The sequence below is a fragment of the Lingula anatina genome, chromosome 5 (assembly GCF_051362555.1).
Source record: "Lingula anatina isolate TDL-2025a chromosome 5, LinAna3.0, whole genome shotgun sequence".
Taxonomy (NCBI): Eukaryota; Metazoa; Brachiopoda; class Lingulata; order Lingulida; family Lingulidae; genus Lingula; species Lingula anatina.
Genome location: NC_141771.1, coordinates 383,948 through 398,143, shown reverse-complemented (window position 1 = coordinate 398,143; position 14,196 = coordinate 383,948). Strand labels below are relative to the sequence as shown.

General features: G+C 38.0%; 1 protein-coding gene across 13 annotated transcripts in view; it reads left to right on the top strand.

Annotated features, from left to right (window-relative positions):
• The window catches only part of LOC106159807 (rho GTPase-activating protein 21), a 95,262-nt gene that overhangs the window by 42,487 nt on the left and 38,579 nt on the right, over window positions 1-14,196 (top strand). For 11 of the 13 annotated variants that reach the window (XM_087013398.1, XM_087013396.1, XM_087013395.1 and 8 more), the window contains 2 exons: window positions 4,283-4,337; window positions 5,446-5,475. In XM_087013398.1, coding sequence (XP_086869524.1) covers window positions 4,283-4,337; window positions 5,446-5,475 — 85 coding nt within the window. Of the gene's footprint in view, window positions 1-1,011; window positions 1,099-4,282; window positions 4,338-5,445; window positions 5,476-14,196 lie in introns of those variants that run through there. The other 2 variants (XM_087013399.1, XM_087013394.1) reach the window with 2 other exon arrangements.

Sequence of the window (14,196 nt, the reverse complement as noted above, 5' to 3'; positions counted from 1 at the left end):
CACCACCGGTGACACGGCGTCCTCATTCTGTCTAACACCACCGGTGACACAGACTATTCTGAAAGGCTTTTAGTGTCATTGTGAAATATGGTGTACTTGGGGCACAAACATGGTAAGCTATAGGAAGGTTTTGGAGAAGTCTGAATGCAATGGCTCAATAGCTCTTGATTATGTAGAGCATTTCGTGAGAGATAAAGAAATGTGTGGTGACATAATTTAATGCTATTCTAATATGCTATAGAATGTTGTGTTTTGATATCTATAACACTACTACAGGAAATGAGGGCGATGAAAAAGATTAATTTATTTGTGCTCTATAGTGTCACGAGTTGCAAATTAGAATTTTATATCTTTGTTTGATATTTTAGACATTCTAATTAGAGTGTGTGTGTGTGAGAGAGAGAGAGGTTTTAATATAGTTGTAGTAGGGTCTTTGCTGTAGTGTAAAGTAGCCTTCATATGTCTGCAGTCAGCTGTAGTCAGTTACAAGACTATACAGACTGGTCAGATAACACAGTCTACAGAGTCCACAGTCTTTATATTAGTACTGCAGCACTGACTGTGCCAGAGAGAAGAGCTGAGATGACTGTAGCTGACTTATATGGTGATTCACTGGCTTAGGAATCATATAGGAAATAGTATGTTATCACACACAGCTCTATCACACACACACTCACACTGACTGCTGGAGTACAGGCTGGAGGTTTGGAATACTTCACTTCAATACAGACATTACTGGGAGGTATGCTGTAGTCTACTATATGATATATATGTCTACTGTGGCTGGAAGGATAAAGTAGTTTATTATATAAAGCATATGTCTTCTGTGGCTAGATAGACTGCTAGCTGGGAAATACCAAGACTGGAGAGGATTGGTCTGCTATGTAATATATATATATGTCTATTGTGGCTAGGAGTATATAGCACTCTACTGTATCATGTACATGTCTACTGTGGCTGGAAATATGTAGTAGTCTAATATATGATATATATGTCTACTTTGGCTGGATAGACAGCTAGCTGAGAAATACTAAGACTGGAGATCATTGCACTTGTGTTGGATTAATTCCTTGTGTTTTAAAAATGTCTATTGTTTAGGTAAGTGGTAAGCTATACGGAGGTATTGTAGTCTAAGATATCTGTTTGTAGATATGTAATATAAATGTAAATATGTACAGTCTATGACCATATTTACATTCACATATTTTACAAGCTGGGTGGATCCAACTCTGCAATCAGTGGAATCAGCTATATTGTCTGACACACCTCCTGGAGCAGCTAGGGGGTTATTAACTATCGTGTGCTGTTAAGCTGATTTCACTTATTTTACCGTAGCCAGAATCCCCTACATGGTTGGACCGACCTAGCTTACAGGCTGTGGAAATCTAAATGTGTCCTTACTGTCTATGCTGAGGGCACCACTCCCTAAGACAGTTGGTTTGGAGCTTCCTACAGCTTACATATAATACACAGAGTAAATGTGTGTGTGTGTGTGTGTGTGTGTGTGTGTATGTGTGTATGTGTGTGTGTGTGTGTGTGTGTAGTACACAAGACATAGGGAGTGAGATGGTACAGATTGACTATTAAAGTACATACATGGAAAATGGAACACTGGGAAGTCTTGTAATTCCTGGAAATTCATCAGAATTGAGAAAGTCACAGCATTTGTTCAATAGTGGATTGTTTTCAGTACATTTGTGAGGAATTAAAGGCTAAATTTGGTGTTTGTTTCAATCCGATTTTTACACCCTTTAATGTCATCTTTGGTGTCATTAAAGGGTGTAAAAGTCGGATTTTAAAATATCATGGTATGTCAGCAAGAAAAATCGTAAGGGCAAAATGGTGGCAGTCAAACTACTGGTGAATGCTTTCTGTTCTATTACGTTGGTTGTGATATGTATATGTACAGCAATACGGTAATGATGACGTCATGTCTGTTTGATAAGGAGGAAAACTGTTTTTTTTTGTTCCCAGAAATATTGAGGAGAGCCAATAAATTCTGACCTCTTTATCCTCATTGACTGAGGAAGGTGATTTACAGTGAGGCAGTTTCTGTTAAATGCTCTGTATAACAGTGTAATTAAGTGACAGGTACTTGTCTGTGGATAACTAAAAATAAATCACCGCAATGTGTCATACTAAGGTGTTTTTCTACTGTACTTGGCATTGCTTAACTTTGGACACATATCAGAAATGTTACAAGGATATCTAACCACTGGAAACCCACCTAGTCATTGTCTTGCAGTGATCTGGGAGTGGGGGGGGGGGGGGGGACTAAAATTTGTCAGTAAAGACTGACACCAAGTTTGTAACAGAAACTATTAAAACTGTGTAATCAAGTGAGGAAATTATATTTATTTCTGTGTCTGATGCTACCGTGGGTTTCCTATCTGATATAAATATGAAGTCTGACCAGGGTGATGTACATGTATGAGGGCAGTGGCTTTGTGGAGGTTTGTGTCAGAAATATGACTCAGATTTAAAAGTTGTCTGGTATTTTTATTATCTGAGGAGCAGATTCTCTACTGGGATCTTTAGCACAGTGGGTGTGTACTCTGTACTATCTTCAGCACAGTGGGTATGGTGTCTGTACTGTCTGGGTATACTTATAATTCAGGAGTTGATGGCAGAAATAGACAGTATCACCAATACAGATATAGGTGTATATTTAGATGAAAATAAGAACACTTAAAGGCTGCTGCAGTGTGAGAGCCATATATTACAATTCTAGCAATTTACTGACTTCAAGATGACTGATGGGTAGGTACCTAAATTGATGAAACTAACAATGGACTTGCTTTATGGAGTTTTTATGGGGCAAAATATTTTTGGGGAAATATGGTAACATCAAATACCAGTCTTTATCGTAAGCTATATACCAGTTAACACATGACCTCAGACCTACGCCATCCAGCCATATCCAAACATCAAAACACTCTGGAAGTGAAAACAAAGTGTTCCAGAGGCAAGTCATCTGCTGTTGATTTCTGCACATGTTTGTAGCAGATGTCAATTCCTGCTGGCAGATATTGTCTACAGCCCACTATACTGGGAGAACTTCTCTTCCAGCTTGATATTACAAATGGTATTACAATAGTTTAATAGGAGCCGGGTATGGATTGTGTAGAATTTAGGTATCAAGGTAATGAGAGAGAGAGAGAGAGAGAGAGAGAGAGAGAGAGAGAGAGAGAGAGAGACTGAAGGATATGTTCTAATGTCCATAATGAAAATGAAGCCAATACTAGTGGTCTGTTATTGTATCTATAGTTTGATGGAAAATGTTGGTTTATGTGGATGATAGAAATTGGCCAAATGGACTACCTGTATTCTCTCAAATACTCAATACTCAGATTTAAAGTATAAATCGGTGCAGTCAACTTTTTAATTGAATTAAATTTTGAAGACCAAAAGTTCATAAAACTGAAGTGTGTGTCAGTTACTTCAGTATTCTGTGATATTCAATCTACATTAGCCAGCACTGTGTATGGTGTACTGCCAACAAAATCTCTGAAATCATTTCTACTTTCCCGCTTGCTGTATGATGTAATGTACACTGGAGCTGTGGCAAACATCTAACAAATTTCCGTGGTACACTGATTTGAACCCACAGGCTACTTGTACTTACTACTACCATACAGGGTTTTAGTATGAAACATGTAAACAACCCATTGGGGAAGGTGAAGGTCATTGTTGAGAGGTGAAGGTCACAGGCTCTTCTTATCAAAGGCAAGATCCTATTACATGGTCATATTGCATGATAAACACTGCAGAAAACAGACTGCTTCATTAAGTGAAGTTGACACAAACACAGAATTCTTTCACTTATCTTGTAATTGTATGAGGGTGAATGTAAGGCTAATATAATTGGATTGTGTTAGATGTGACACTGTTAGATGTGACACTGTGGTAGGTGTGATAGTGTTTGATGAAACTGTGTTAAGTTTAGTTTCATATATGACAGTGTGTTAGTTGTGACAGTGTGGTAGATGTGTTAGTTGCGACAGTGTGGTAGATGTGTTAGTTGTGACAGTGTGGTAGATGTGTTATGGTGACAGTGTGGTAGATGTGTTATGGTGACAGTGTGGTAGATGTGTTAGTTGTGACAGTGTGGTAGATGTGTTAGGTGTGACAGTGTGGTAGATGTGTTATGGTGACAGTGTGGTAGATGTGTTAGTTGTGACAGTGTGGTAGATGTATTAGGTGTGACATGTGTTAGGTGTGACGTGTTAGGTGTGACAGTGTATAAAACAAATGTCTTACTATTTCTTTCTTGTTCTTTCAGTGACTCCACCTTGCAGTTACTGGTAGTCCCCAAAGATGATGACATACTACAGATGGTAGGTAACCATAGCAACAGCAGTTAATCGGTATCAGTCACCACAACAACAACAATAACAACAAATACATCATCAACAAGAAATATACATCTGCAATATGACATTGAATAATAATTGTAAATACAGCAAAAGCAGTAAGTACAGCACTGTTCTAAGATGAGACTGGGTATCATAAAAATGTCTTTTTCACAGACCTCATTGATATAATGGTGGTTTACAAGTTTTTCCCATGTGTTCAATTAAGACACTGATTTAAAGAATTTTCTCTTGTAAAGGTAAAATATTTGCTTCTAAAATGTGGTAGGAGAAATTTTTGTTTTACGTTTGATTTTTGTTCACTTAAGAAGAATCTGAGAGATATTGTATGCAGTAGTAGAAATATTAATATTATAAATGAAAAATAAATTTAATTTAATAAATAAATAAATAAATAAATAAATAAATAAATAAATAAATAAATAAATGTTTTTAATTTAATTTTATAGATAAAATTTGAAAACAAATCCAGCAACATATAATTTTGAACAATTTTTCACTACACATATCAGTCTGTTTGTAGAGTCTACATCCTGTTTGTTCATTCTTGATCTTCTGCATTCCATATAAAATAAAAAAAAATTAGTTGTTATTTCTGAATAACATAAAGGAGCGCTTTTGTTATTTTTACATTTTGCACTATATCTAAGTGTGGATTTCTGGACTCCCATCCATTCTTTATATATTACATTGTTTGTCTGTTTCTAACCTGTTTGATTTTATGTGCAGTAATTCTGTGTGTAATGGAGAGGTAAAAAACAGCATTTCCAGACACTACTCATGGAAATGAAGTTTTTATTATGGTACTGTTCAGACAGGGCTAGTTTAGACCGAAATTTGATCTGACTCCAGTCAGTGGCCTCCTATATTTCACAGAGAACCATCTTGCTTCTGACACTTGAAGCCATGGAAAATCAAAATAGAAATATAGTAATATATGTTGGATTTTCAGTCGGTCTTAAATTGTTTGTGTCTGAACAGTCCAAATATCCATTGTCTTTGTTTAAATATAAATATATTGCAATGAAAAGTATATGTAATTCTGTCTACGTAGACTTTGTTTTATTTTAAGACGTGTGAGTGGAAGAAAAGAAAAGGAAAGGTAACTGTTGCTTTGGTCTGTAGTGTTTGCTGTCAATATATTTATTGGATTGGTAAATTTCTGGCAGGGTCTGGAGCAAGGTTCATTGGTTTGCTTTGAAGTTGTGGTAAACTGGTTATAACAATGCTTGAGTAATGGGTATTTTATTTGGCATTTAGAATATATGCTTTTGCTTTCTTGTCTAAAGTACTGCATTTTCAAGAATTAAAGTTTATTGGAAATAAATCGCAGTAGCTGTTGTATTAAGGGCTGGGGCTGTAAGTGGATACAATGTTAAGCACTTTTTCAAGCTGGATTATATTATTGCACACTTCTTACCTGAAAGGTGTGGTGTGAATCAGTTTGAGAAGAGCAACTGAGACATTGGGGCCATTTAGAATAGAAGGTCTGAGTATCAACTGGTCTAATGGTCAAATATGGCGGACCCTACTTGAAAGGAAGACTACTTAATCCTGTAATGGTCTCTTCGCCTCTCAGACGCCTCCCCACTCATCTGGTGGAATGGAGTTGAAATTAACTTACTGTGACCCTGCAGGGACAACACATGGGACAGCGAGTGAGAGGCGGAGAGACCATTACAGGATTAAGTAGTCTTTCTTCCATGTAGGGTCGGCCATATTTGATCCATGGACCAGTTGATACTCGGATCGTCTATTCTGTATAAGGCCACTGATCCACAGCAGTTTGGTGAAATGTTCTAAATGTCTGGTAAATGATGTTTAGTTTAACCAGTGAACCTTGGCACATTGCAACTGCTCTCCTCCATCTTATGTTGACAGTTAAATGAAAATATTCTGTCCTCAGCTTATGTGGGAATTGGTCTTTATAGTAAAATATGAGATGATTTCGTTGTTTTACTCCTCAGGACTAACGTTGACCTGTTCATGTCACTTTCTTAAACTCTCTCTTGATATTTATAGTGTATGCATTATAATGTTCTCTGTGAGTTTGTTCAAGGTTTTTGTCTCATCTTTTTATGTTCATTACATAAAATTTATGTTTATAACGAGTTGTATAATGTTTGTGCCCTATATTTCTTGATATTATTTTTGCTGTTAATGCAGTACTGATTCATTGGACTTGGTGTTATATCTTGTACTCCAGTTAACAGCACCAATTTCTGCTTCAAGTGAGGTGAAGTTCAATACTGAAGCAGAACAAATTCCTGTCCTTTCTTTCCATTCCGTTTTCCAATTAAGGATTACAAACGTAGACGTGGCTTTGTGTATATGTCTTATTGTTGTGTACAAGTGATTAGAATATACTTTGATAGATGACAATGATAAAAAGCATGTGAAAATGTGTGTACCTGTGAACTCGTATAAACTACTGGCAGTCAAGTCAGAAATTCATCAGGTTATAAAAATACAGGCTGGATTTCTCAAAGGATATCAAGAATTTATTAGTGAGTGTTCACATAAATTAAATGGATATGGCAGTTTTTTACCCCTTTTCTAAACAGGGCCTACAGCATGTTGTTGGGAGTATTTGGTCAGCACTGTAAAACATGGCTTGTAATGTTTGAAATATTTTGGTCATCACTGTAAAATGTGGTTTGTAGTATTTGAAATTTTTTGGTCAGCACTGTAAAATGTGGTTTGTAATGTTTGAAATATTTTGGTCAGCACTGTAAAACGTGGTTTGTAATGTTTGAAATCTTCTGGTTGGCACTGTACTTGTTTATCCTGGTTATCCACAACAATTTCCCTCAGTTGGTATCTGCTGTGTGTTAACTGCTGAGGTCACTGTGTTAGGACAGCTTCCAGGGGAGTGGTAGGGGTAAGCGTATGTGTGTGTGTGTGTGTGTGTGTGTGTGTGTTTGTTCTGTGTGCGTGTGTGTTTGTACTGTGTGTGTGAGTGTGTGTGTTCTGTCTGTGTGTGTGTGTGTGAGTGTGTGTGTGTTCTGTGTGTGTTAATTACTGAGAGACAGCTTTCTGGTTAGTTGTGAAGTAGGATGTTCTGTGGGTGTTCTGTGGGTGTGTATGTGTATATCCTCACATCCACTTGTTGTGTTACATTCACATACATAGCCTCATTGTCAAGTGCCATAACCTGTATGTCTGCCTTCTTTCATGCTCTTGTGTACAGCACATGAAGCACATGTGGGGAGAAGTTCTCATTGCTAGTAATTCTAATATATTGCTTTATACCGGCTCCTCACGTACATGTGTTTTCAGCTAATTTATATGTACCATATTTATGTAGCCAAATTAGAGTTCCATCAAAGCTGCAGCCATTGTAGAGCCAGCATAGACTGTGTGTGTATGTGTATATATATCAGAGATATGGCAGAGGTCCAGGATGAAGCCTATGGAAAGACCAGTCAAGGTGATATCAATCTTCTAAGGACATGGAGCTATAAATTCGTCTTTTTCTGTTCACCTTTGCCATGAATCCATCAGTAGTTGCTTGTGTTTGACTTCATAAAGGAAGATATAGTATTGAGCACATGGACCAGTCTCCACTTGTGACCTGATTTATCACATACTGTTAGGTAAGGCAAGTACAGCAGGTTGGATAGGAGATAGAACTGATGTATTATAACTACCTCCTGTCTACAGATTTAGACCAAGGGTATGTTAGAGGGCCTCAGGTCATGATATTCACATGGATGAGATTTATGTATAGTTGTACAGCCATGGTATTCACAAAGATACCATTCTCAGACCCTATCGTACTAACTTTGGACCGAACTATCTCCAAGGGGATTCTCACTTAATTGCAATTAACTTAAGTGGCTTAGATGTCTATCACGCCTGCCGAAGCTGCTAGAGGGTAATTAACTATCGCTTAACAGCTTCATTGGACATGCTAGACAGGTAACCCATGTAAGCAGAAAACAATTTAGCAAGAATCCTCTCGGAGATATCCCGATCCCGCTAGATTGAGCTAGGTATGGGAATAGGATCTAAGCACTAGAGAGGCTATAAAACCTGCTGTGATGGTGATTTAGGTCTTCTTCATCTATAGCCACTATTTGTGCACAATTTATGTGAATGGTTATTGGTTCTTACTGAGTAGAATGTGGTATATGCTGTACAGGATATTTTTATACAGTGTTTTTGACATTAGCCAGTGGTCTGTTGGTGAGATATAGGTGCATACTGATAGGTAATAATGTCTTTGTTTATTCTTAGTTTCTAAGTATTCCTGCTTCTGCTTTCGTTGTGTTTCGTCTTATGCTATTTGTTCTGTACTGTGTCTTTTTACTATTATATGGAATTATTTAATTGTCACATTTTCTATTTTACCTTAGTAGATAATTTTTCCCTTAGAGATATCATGGTACTTAAGGACACTGGCCTGTCTTGATTTGTTCCACCTGGTGTTAATTTTCTGCTTAGTGCTGAGATGCTCCCCATGAGGAGGTTTTGAGATGGTCCCTGGAAGTGGGGGTTCAGTAATCATACACCTGTGAACCTGAGAACTGATATACACACTGACTAAATATGGCAAGACAGGCCGAGCAGGGATGGGGAGAGTCTCAAGATAGATGGAGCTGTGCCAGGGAGCAGCTCAAGACAAGCTGGTGCAAGGGAAGACATTATACAGGCAGATTATCTGTCTGATATTAAGATGGGACTAAAAGTTATTTTAAAATAAGCTCATTCTTTTGTTTCATACTCTACTTTATGTTTCCTCTTTTTGCTTCTATCAGTTTGCAGATAATAGGTTTTTTTTCTCTTTTCAACTGTAAGCAGCAAGAAATAGCACAGTCAACAGGTGTCTGTATGTAAGGCAATAGACAAAGTATTTTCTAGGAGCAATTAGTTGTCCAAGCAGACTTTTTACAGAAAAAGCTCAAGTGATGCAAATCCTGCTTATTGGTGTAAAACTGGCAATTTGAAAAATAATCCACAAATCCTTAAGTTTTGCTTTTTAAAATCTTTCTCACTATTGCTCAGTGCTCTAGCATCCTGACACAGCGGGATGGAGCAGTATTGCTCAGTGCTGTAGTATCCTAACATAGCAAGATGGAGCAGTATTGCTCAGTGCTGTACTATCCTAACATGGCAAGATGGAGCAGAGTTGCTCAGTGCTGAAGTATCCTAACATAGCAAGATGGAGCAGTATTGCTCAGTGCTGTAGTATCCTAACATAGCAAGATGGAGCAGCATGTGCATGGGTTGGGGATAATATTGGCAAGGTGGTTTGGAGAAGGTCATAGAGTTGTTGACTTTCCTGTTGTTTCTTTTATAATATAGAACTGGCTGGCTGTTCACTGGAGTGTCTACTGATAACTGATATATTGCAGACTTGCTTTGCTTTTTAAAATCAGCAAGATGGAGCAGTATTGCTCAGTGCTGTAGTATGGTAACATAGCAAGATGGAGCAGTATTGCTCAGTGCTGTAGTATGGTAACATAGCAAGATGGAGCAGTATTGCTCAGTGCTGTAGTATGGTAACATAGCAAGATGGAGCAGTATTGCTCAGTGCTGTAGTATGGTAACATAGCAAGATGGAGCAGTATTGCTCAGTGCTGTAGTATGGTAACACAGCAAGATGGAGCAGTATTGCTCAGTGCTGTAGTATCCTAACATAGCAAGATGAAGCAGTATTGCTCAGTGCTGTAGTATGGTAACATAGCAAGATGAAGCAGTATTGTTCAGTGCTGTAGTATGGTAACATAGCAAGATGAAGCAGTATTGCTCAGTGCTGTAGTATCCTAACATAGCAAGATGGAGCAGTATTGCTCAGTGCTGTAGTATCCTAACATAGCAAGATGAAGCAGTATTGCTCAGTGCTGTAGTATCCTAACATAGCAAGATGAAGCAGTATTGCTCAGTGCTGTAGTATGGTAACATAGCAAGATGAAGCAGTATTGCTCAGTGCTGTAGTATCCTAACATGGCAGGATGGAGCAGTATTGCTCAGTGCTGTAGTATCCTAACATAGCAAGATGGAGCAGTATTGCTCAGTGCTGTAGTATCCTAACATAGCAAGATGGAGTAGTATTGCCCAGTGCAGTATTAGAAGTTAGTGCTATAATAAGTTATCTGTCAAATACAAACTCCAATGTACACAGCATTGCTGACCTTTTAGAACAATTGCAGAGGAGCAGCTCTATATTTTATACATTGGACTTGGAGAAAACTGCTTAAGTCTGTACTGCTATATTGTTTATTGTAGAGTATTCTGATATTGTACTGGTAATGGGGGTAGGGGAGGTTATAGATATCTAGGTTTCAAGGCCATAAGTGATCTTGAAATGTTTTTTTTTTACTACAGCAGCTTTGATTCATTTTTATGGTGATTTCTTATGGTCATTTGTGTTTTCCATTACTGCTTGTACTGGGTTTCCTTACAGTTATACATATTTTATTTGCTAACTATGTCCACATAGAACCTGCTGAAGGAAGGTTGTTGTCAGCTGTTTATCTGTGGACAAGTTGAATTAGCTGAGATATTCCATGATAACAGATCATTTCAGCATTGATGTCCACTAGATAACAGCAGGGATAACATCAAGTACACAATGTCGCTACAGGTTGTTCTGGAATGTTTTGGGGGTTCACTCAGCTTGTCTTGGTGTAACACCATCTGCGGGAGAAATTGTAAACTAACTGTAAGTTTTTCCTGGTTTGACTGTGGGGCCAGCTCTGGGCTAAGGATAACAGGTAAAGATGCTGCTTTGGGTTGGGGATAATATTGGCAAGGTGGTTTGGAGAAGGTCATAGAGTTGTTGACTTTCCTGTTGTTTCTTTTATAATATAGAACTGGCTGGCTGTTCACTGGAGTGTCTACTGATAACTGATATATTGCAGACTTGCCTCAGTTATCTTATATATGTGTGTGCTAGATTTTCACTGCCTGTGGAACTGCTGTATTGACAGTAAGTATGTACACTATATAACTACTGCACATACTGGATATAAGAACTGTATGAACTCTGTATACAGTAGCTGTATTTATAACATATAGCCACTGTGTGTACTATATATAATGACCAGTGTTGTATGTGAGGTGAGTACCCAGCAGGATATATCTGCTCTGTAGAACTGCTGTGATGATGAAGGTTATACAGTGTGTTACTGATATGATCCACTAAAGACTTAGAGTGGATTCAGAACAGTGGACCAACAGATCCATGGATCAAATATGGCTGACAGAGTTGGGTCGATCTAAATAAATGGATGTTATCTATGTGAATGGAGCCTTACCAACTGTAGTGTATATAATTGTGTTGTAGAAGTTCTGTACATACAAGGCACCAGATCAAGGGAAGAGGTTCCCTGTGTTAACTGACTATACACTGGTGTATGTGTGCTGTGTTGAACTGGTTCCAAATAATAATGTATATCAGATGTTTGTGTGGCTTCAGAACATCCTTGTGGGATATTCGTAGTCAGAAAACTTAGGGAGAAATACTGCAGATGTGATTTTGCAAATATCCATTTCAGCAGGTATATTGGAGTAAAAGAGTGTGCATGCTTGTATGTGTTTGTGTGCGTGCAGATGGCCATCTGTATTTGGTATTGAAGCATGAAGTATTTGAAGGCTTCAAACAAATAGACTGCTCCTGTTAATCTGGGTGCTGTGAGTGTGTGTGTGTCTATACGCGACTATCTGTGTGAGTATGTATATGTGTGTGTGTGTATGAGTGTACTAGTATGTGTGTGTCTTTATGAAAGACAGAATAGTATTAAAATTAGAGCTATGAAGATACTAATAAGCAGGTTACAGATAGATATACAACATGGGAACCACAGAGACGAACAGTACTGCAATTAGAACTGTGAAGATATTATTATATTATTAAGTAGGTGTCTGATATGTAACATGGGAACCAGGAGGCATGTTATATGACTGACCAGTTTTTTATCATCATATCAGCATAAAAAATATGATAAAATATTGTGAAAGTATGATAGCTAATTTGAAACATGTGCCACAGATAAAACAAGTGAATCACACTAGGTCAGATATTCACAGTAAATTTACTCTTCACTTCACATCATCAGATGAATCACAGAGCTAGATGGTAGGTTTTGTTACTAGTACCTACTTTTGATAAAATATAACTTGAAATCTTCTGAAGTTAACATATTACTAATAGTAGATTCACTTAACTAGTAAGTTATATATTGCCTCTGAACACGAGTCTTGCCAGATTTGAAGCCTGAGGGTGCTTTCAGAACAAGTTTTCCACAGACTTAGATTTTTGGATTAATATGGCCAACCCACTTGAAAGCTAAACCCCCAATAATGTGTGTGTGTGTGTGTAGATTTCCTACTACTGCATGGTAAGCTTACAAGTAGGTCGGCCATATTTGATCTGAAGATCTGTTAGTCCACAGATCAACTTTGGTTGTGAACAAGACCTGAAAGAGGTAATCCAAAAGGAATGTTTAAATATAGTATTTCTTATCATAATGATAATAAAAAAAACTGCTATAAACATCAGACTATCTGAGTCAGACATCTTGGTGCTGCGGCATTGGTACAGAGTATTGAGAGGAAGCCACATTGTGCAGTGATATAGCAGGGAAGATATCTGGTCTGCTGCCAGTTATAAAGTATTGAGAGGATGCCCCATTTTACCGAGGGTCAGCCATGTTGCCAGTACTCTGGTATATACATTAAAGATAGTGGAAATTGCTTGCTTGTTGTTTTGGTACAGTTAATATATAGTGGGATTTTTTAAAGAACTCTATATATCATATGATATATACACAGAAGGTATCTACTGGTTAACAAATTTATTTTCAGTATAAAGAACAATTTGTTTTGTTAGATAGAGGGTTTTCAAAGAGCGTAGTGGTTCCTAGAGTGTAGTGTACAGATGGTACACAGCATGAGGTATCTGTACATGTGTGTGGACATGTGCTCACATGTTTGCAAGTGTATTACATGAGTGTGTTTGTGGGATTACATGTGGTAGTCAGTCAGCTGTGCCTAACACTTATGTACACACACACACATGCACACACATACACATACATATACACATGCATGCATATGAGGGTCTATGTGTGTCTGTGTGTGTACATGTGTGTGTATGTGTGTGTGTAGTGTGTGTGTGTGTGTGTACTATGTGTATGTGTATGTGTGTGTGTGTGTGTTTGTGTGTGTACATTGTGTGTGTATGTGTGTGTACTGTGTGTGTGCGTACTGTGTGTGTGCGCGTGCATGTGTGTGTGTGTGTGTGTGTGTGTGTGCATGTGTGTGTGTGTGTACAGAGGGATATGAACAGTTAGGATATCAGTAAAGAAGTCTCAGTAAAGTCTTCAGTCTACAGCATAACATGATAAAGTGTACATCAGTGCTGTAGGTGGTGTGACATTTACCTGTACATTTACCTGTGAGTTGAAGCCTGGTTGTTGACTTCTGTTAAAGGTTACAGCATACACAACAACTAAGAAACATTTCTGCTTCTTAAAGTTGGGTGTTAAAAAAGAATGAAGAAGGGGTTATTACAGATCTGGTCATGATAGATATAACTGAGGCTACATTCACACCAAAGTTAATCAGCAGACAATGACCGCATTCACATCCATTGAGCCATGGATCTACAAAGTCATGAACTAAATATGGCGAATGTACATGAAAAGAAAACCGCTTAATCTTTTAATAGTCTCTCCGCCTCTCACACGCCTCCCCATGTGTCGCCCCAATGGAGCCGAAATTTAATGACTGTACCCCCTGAAGGGATGACACGTGGGGAGGGGTGTGAGAGGCGGAGAGACTATTAAAAGATTAGGCGGTTTTCCTTTCATGTACG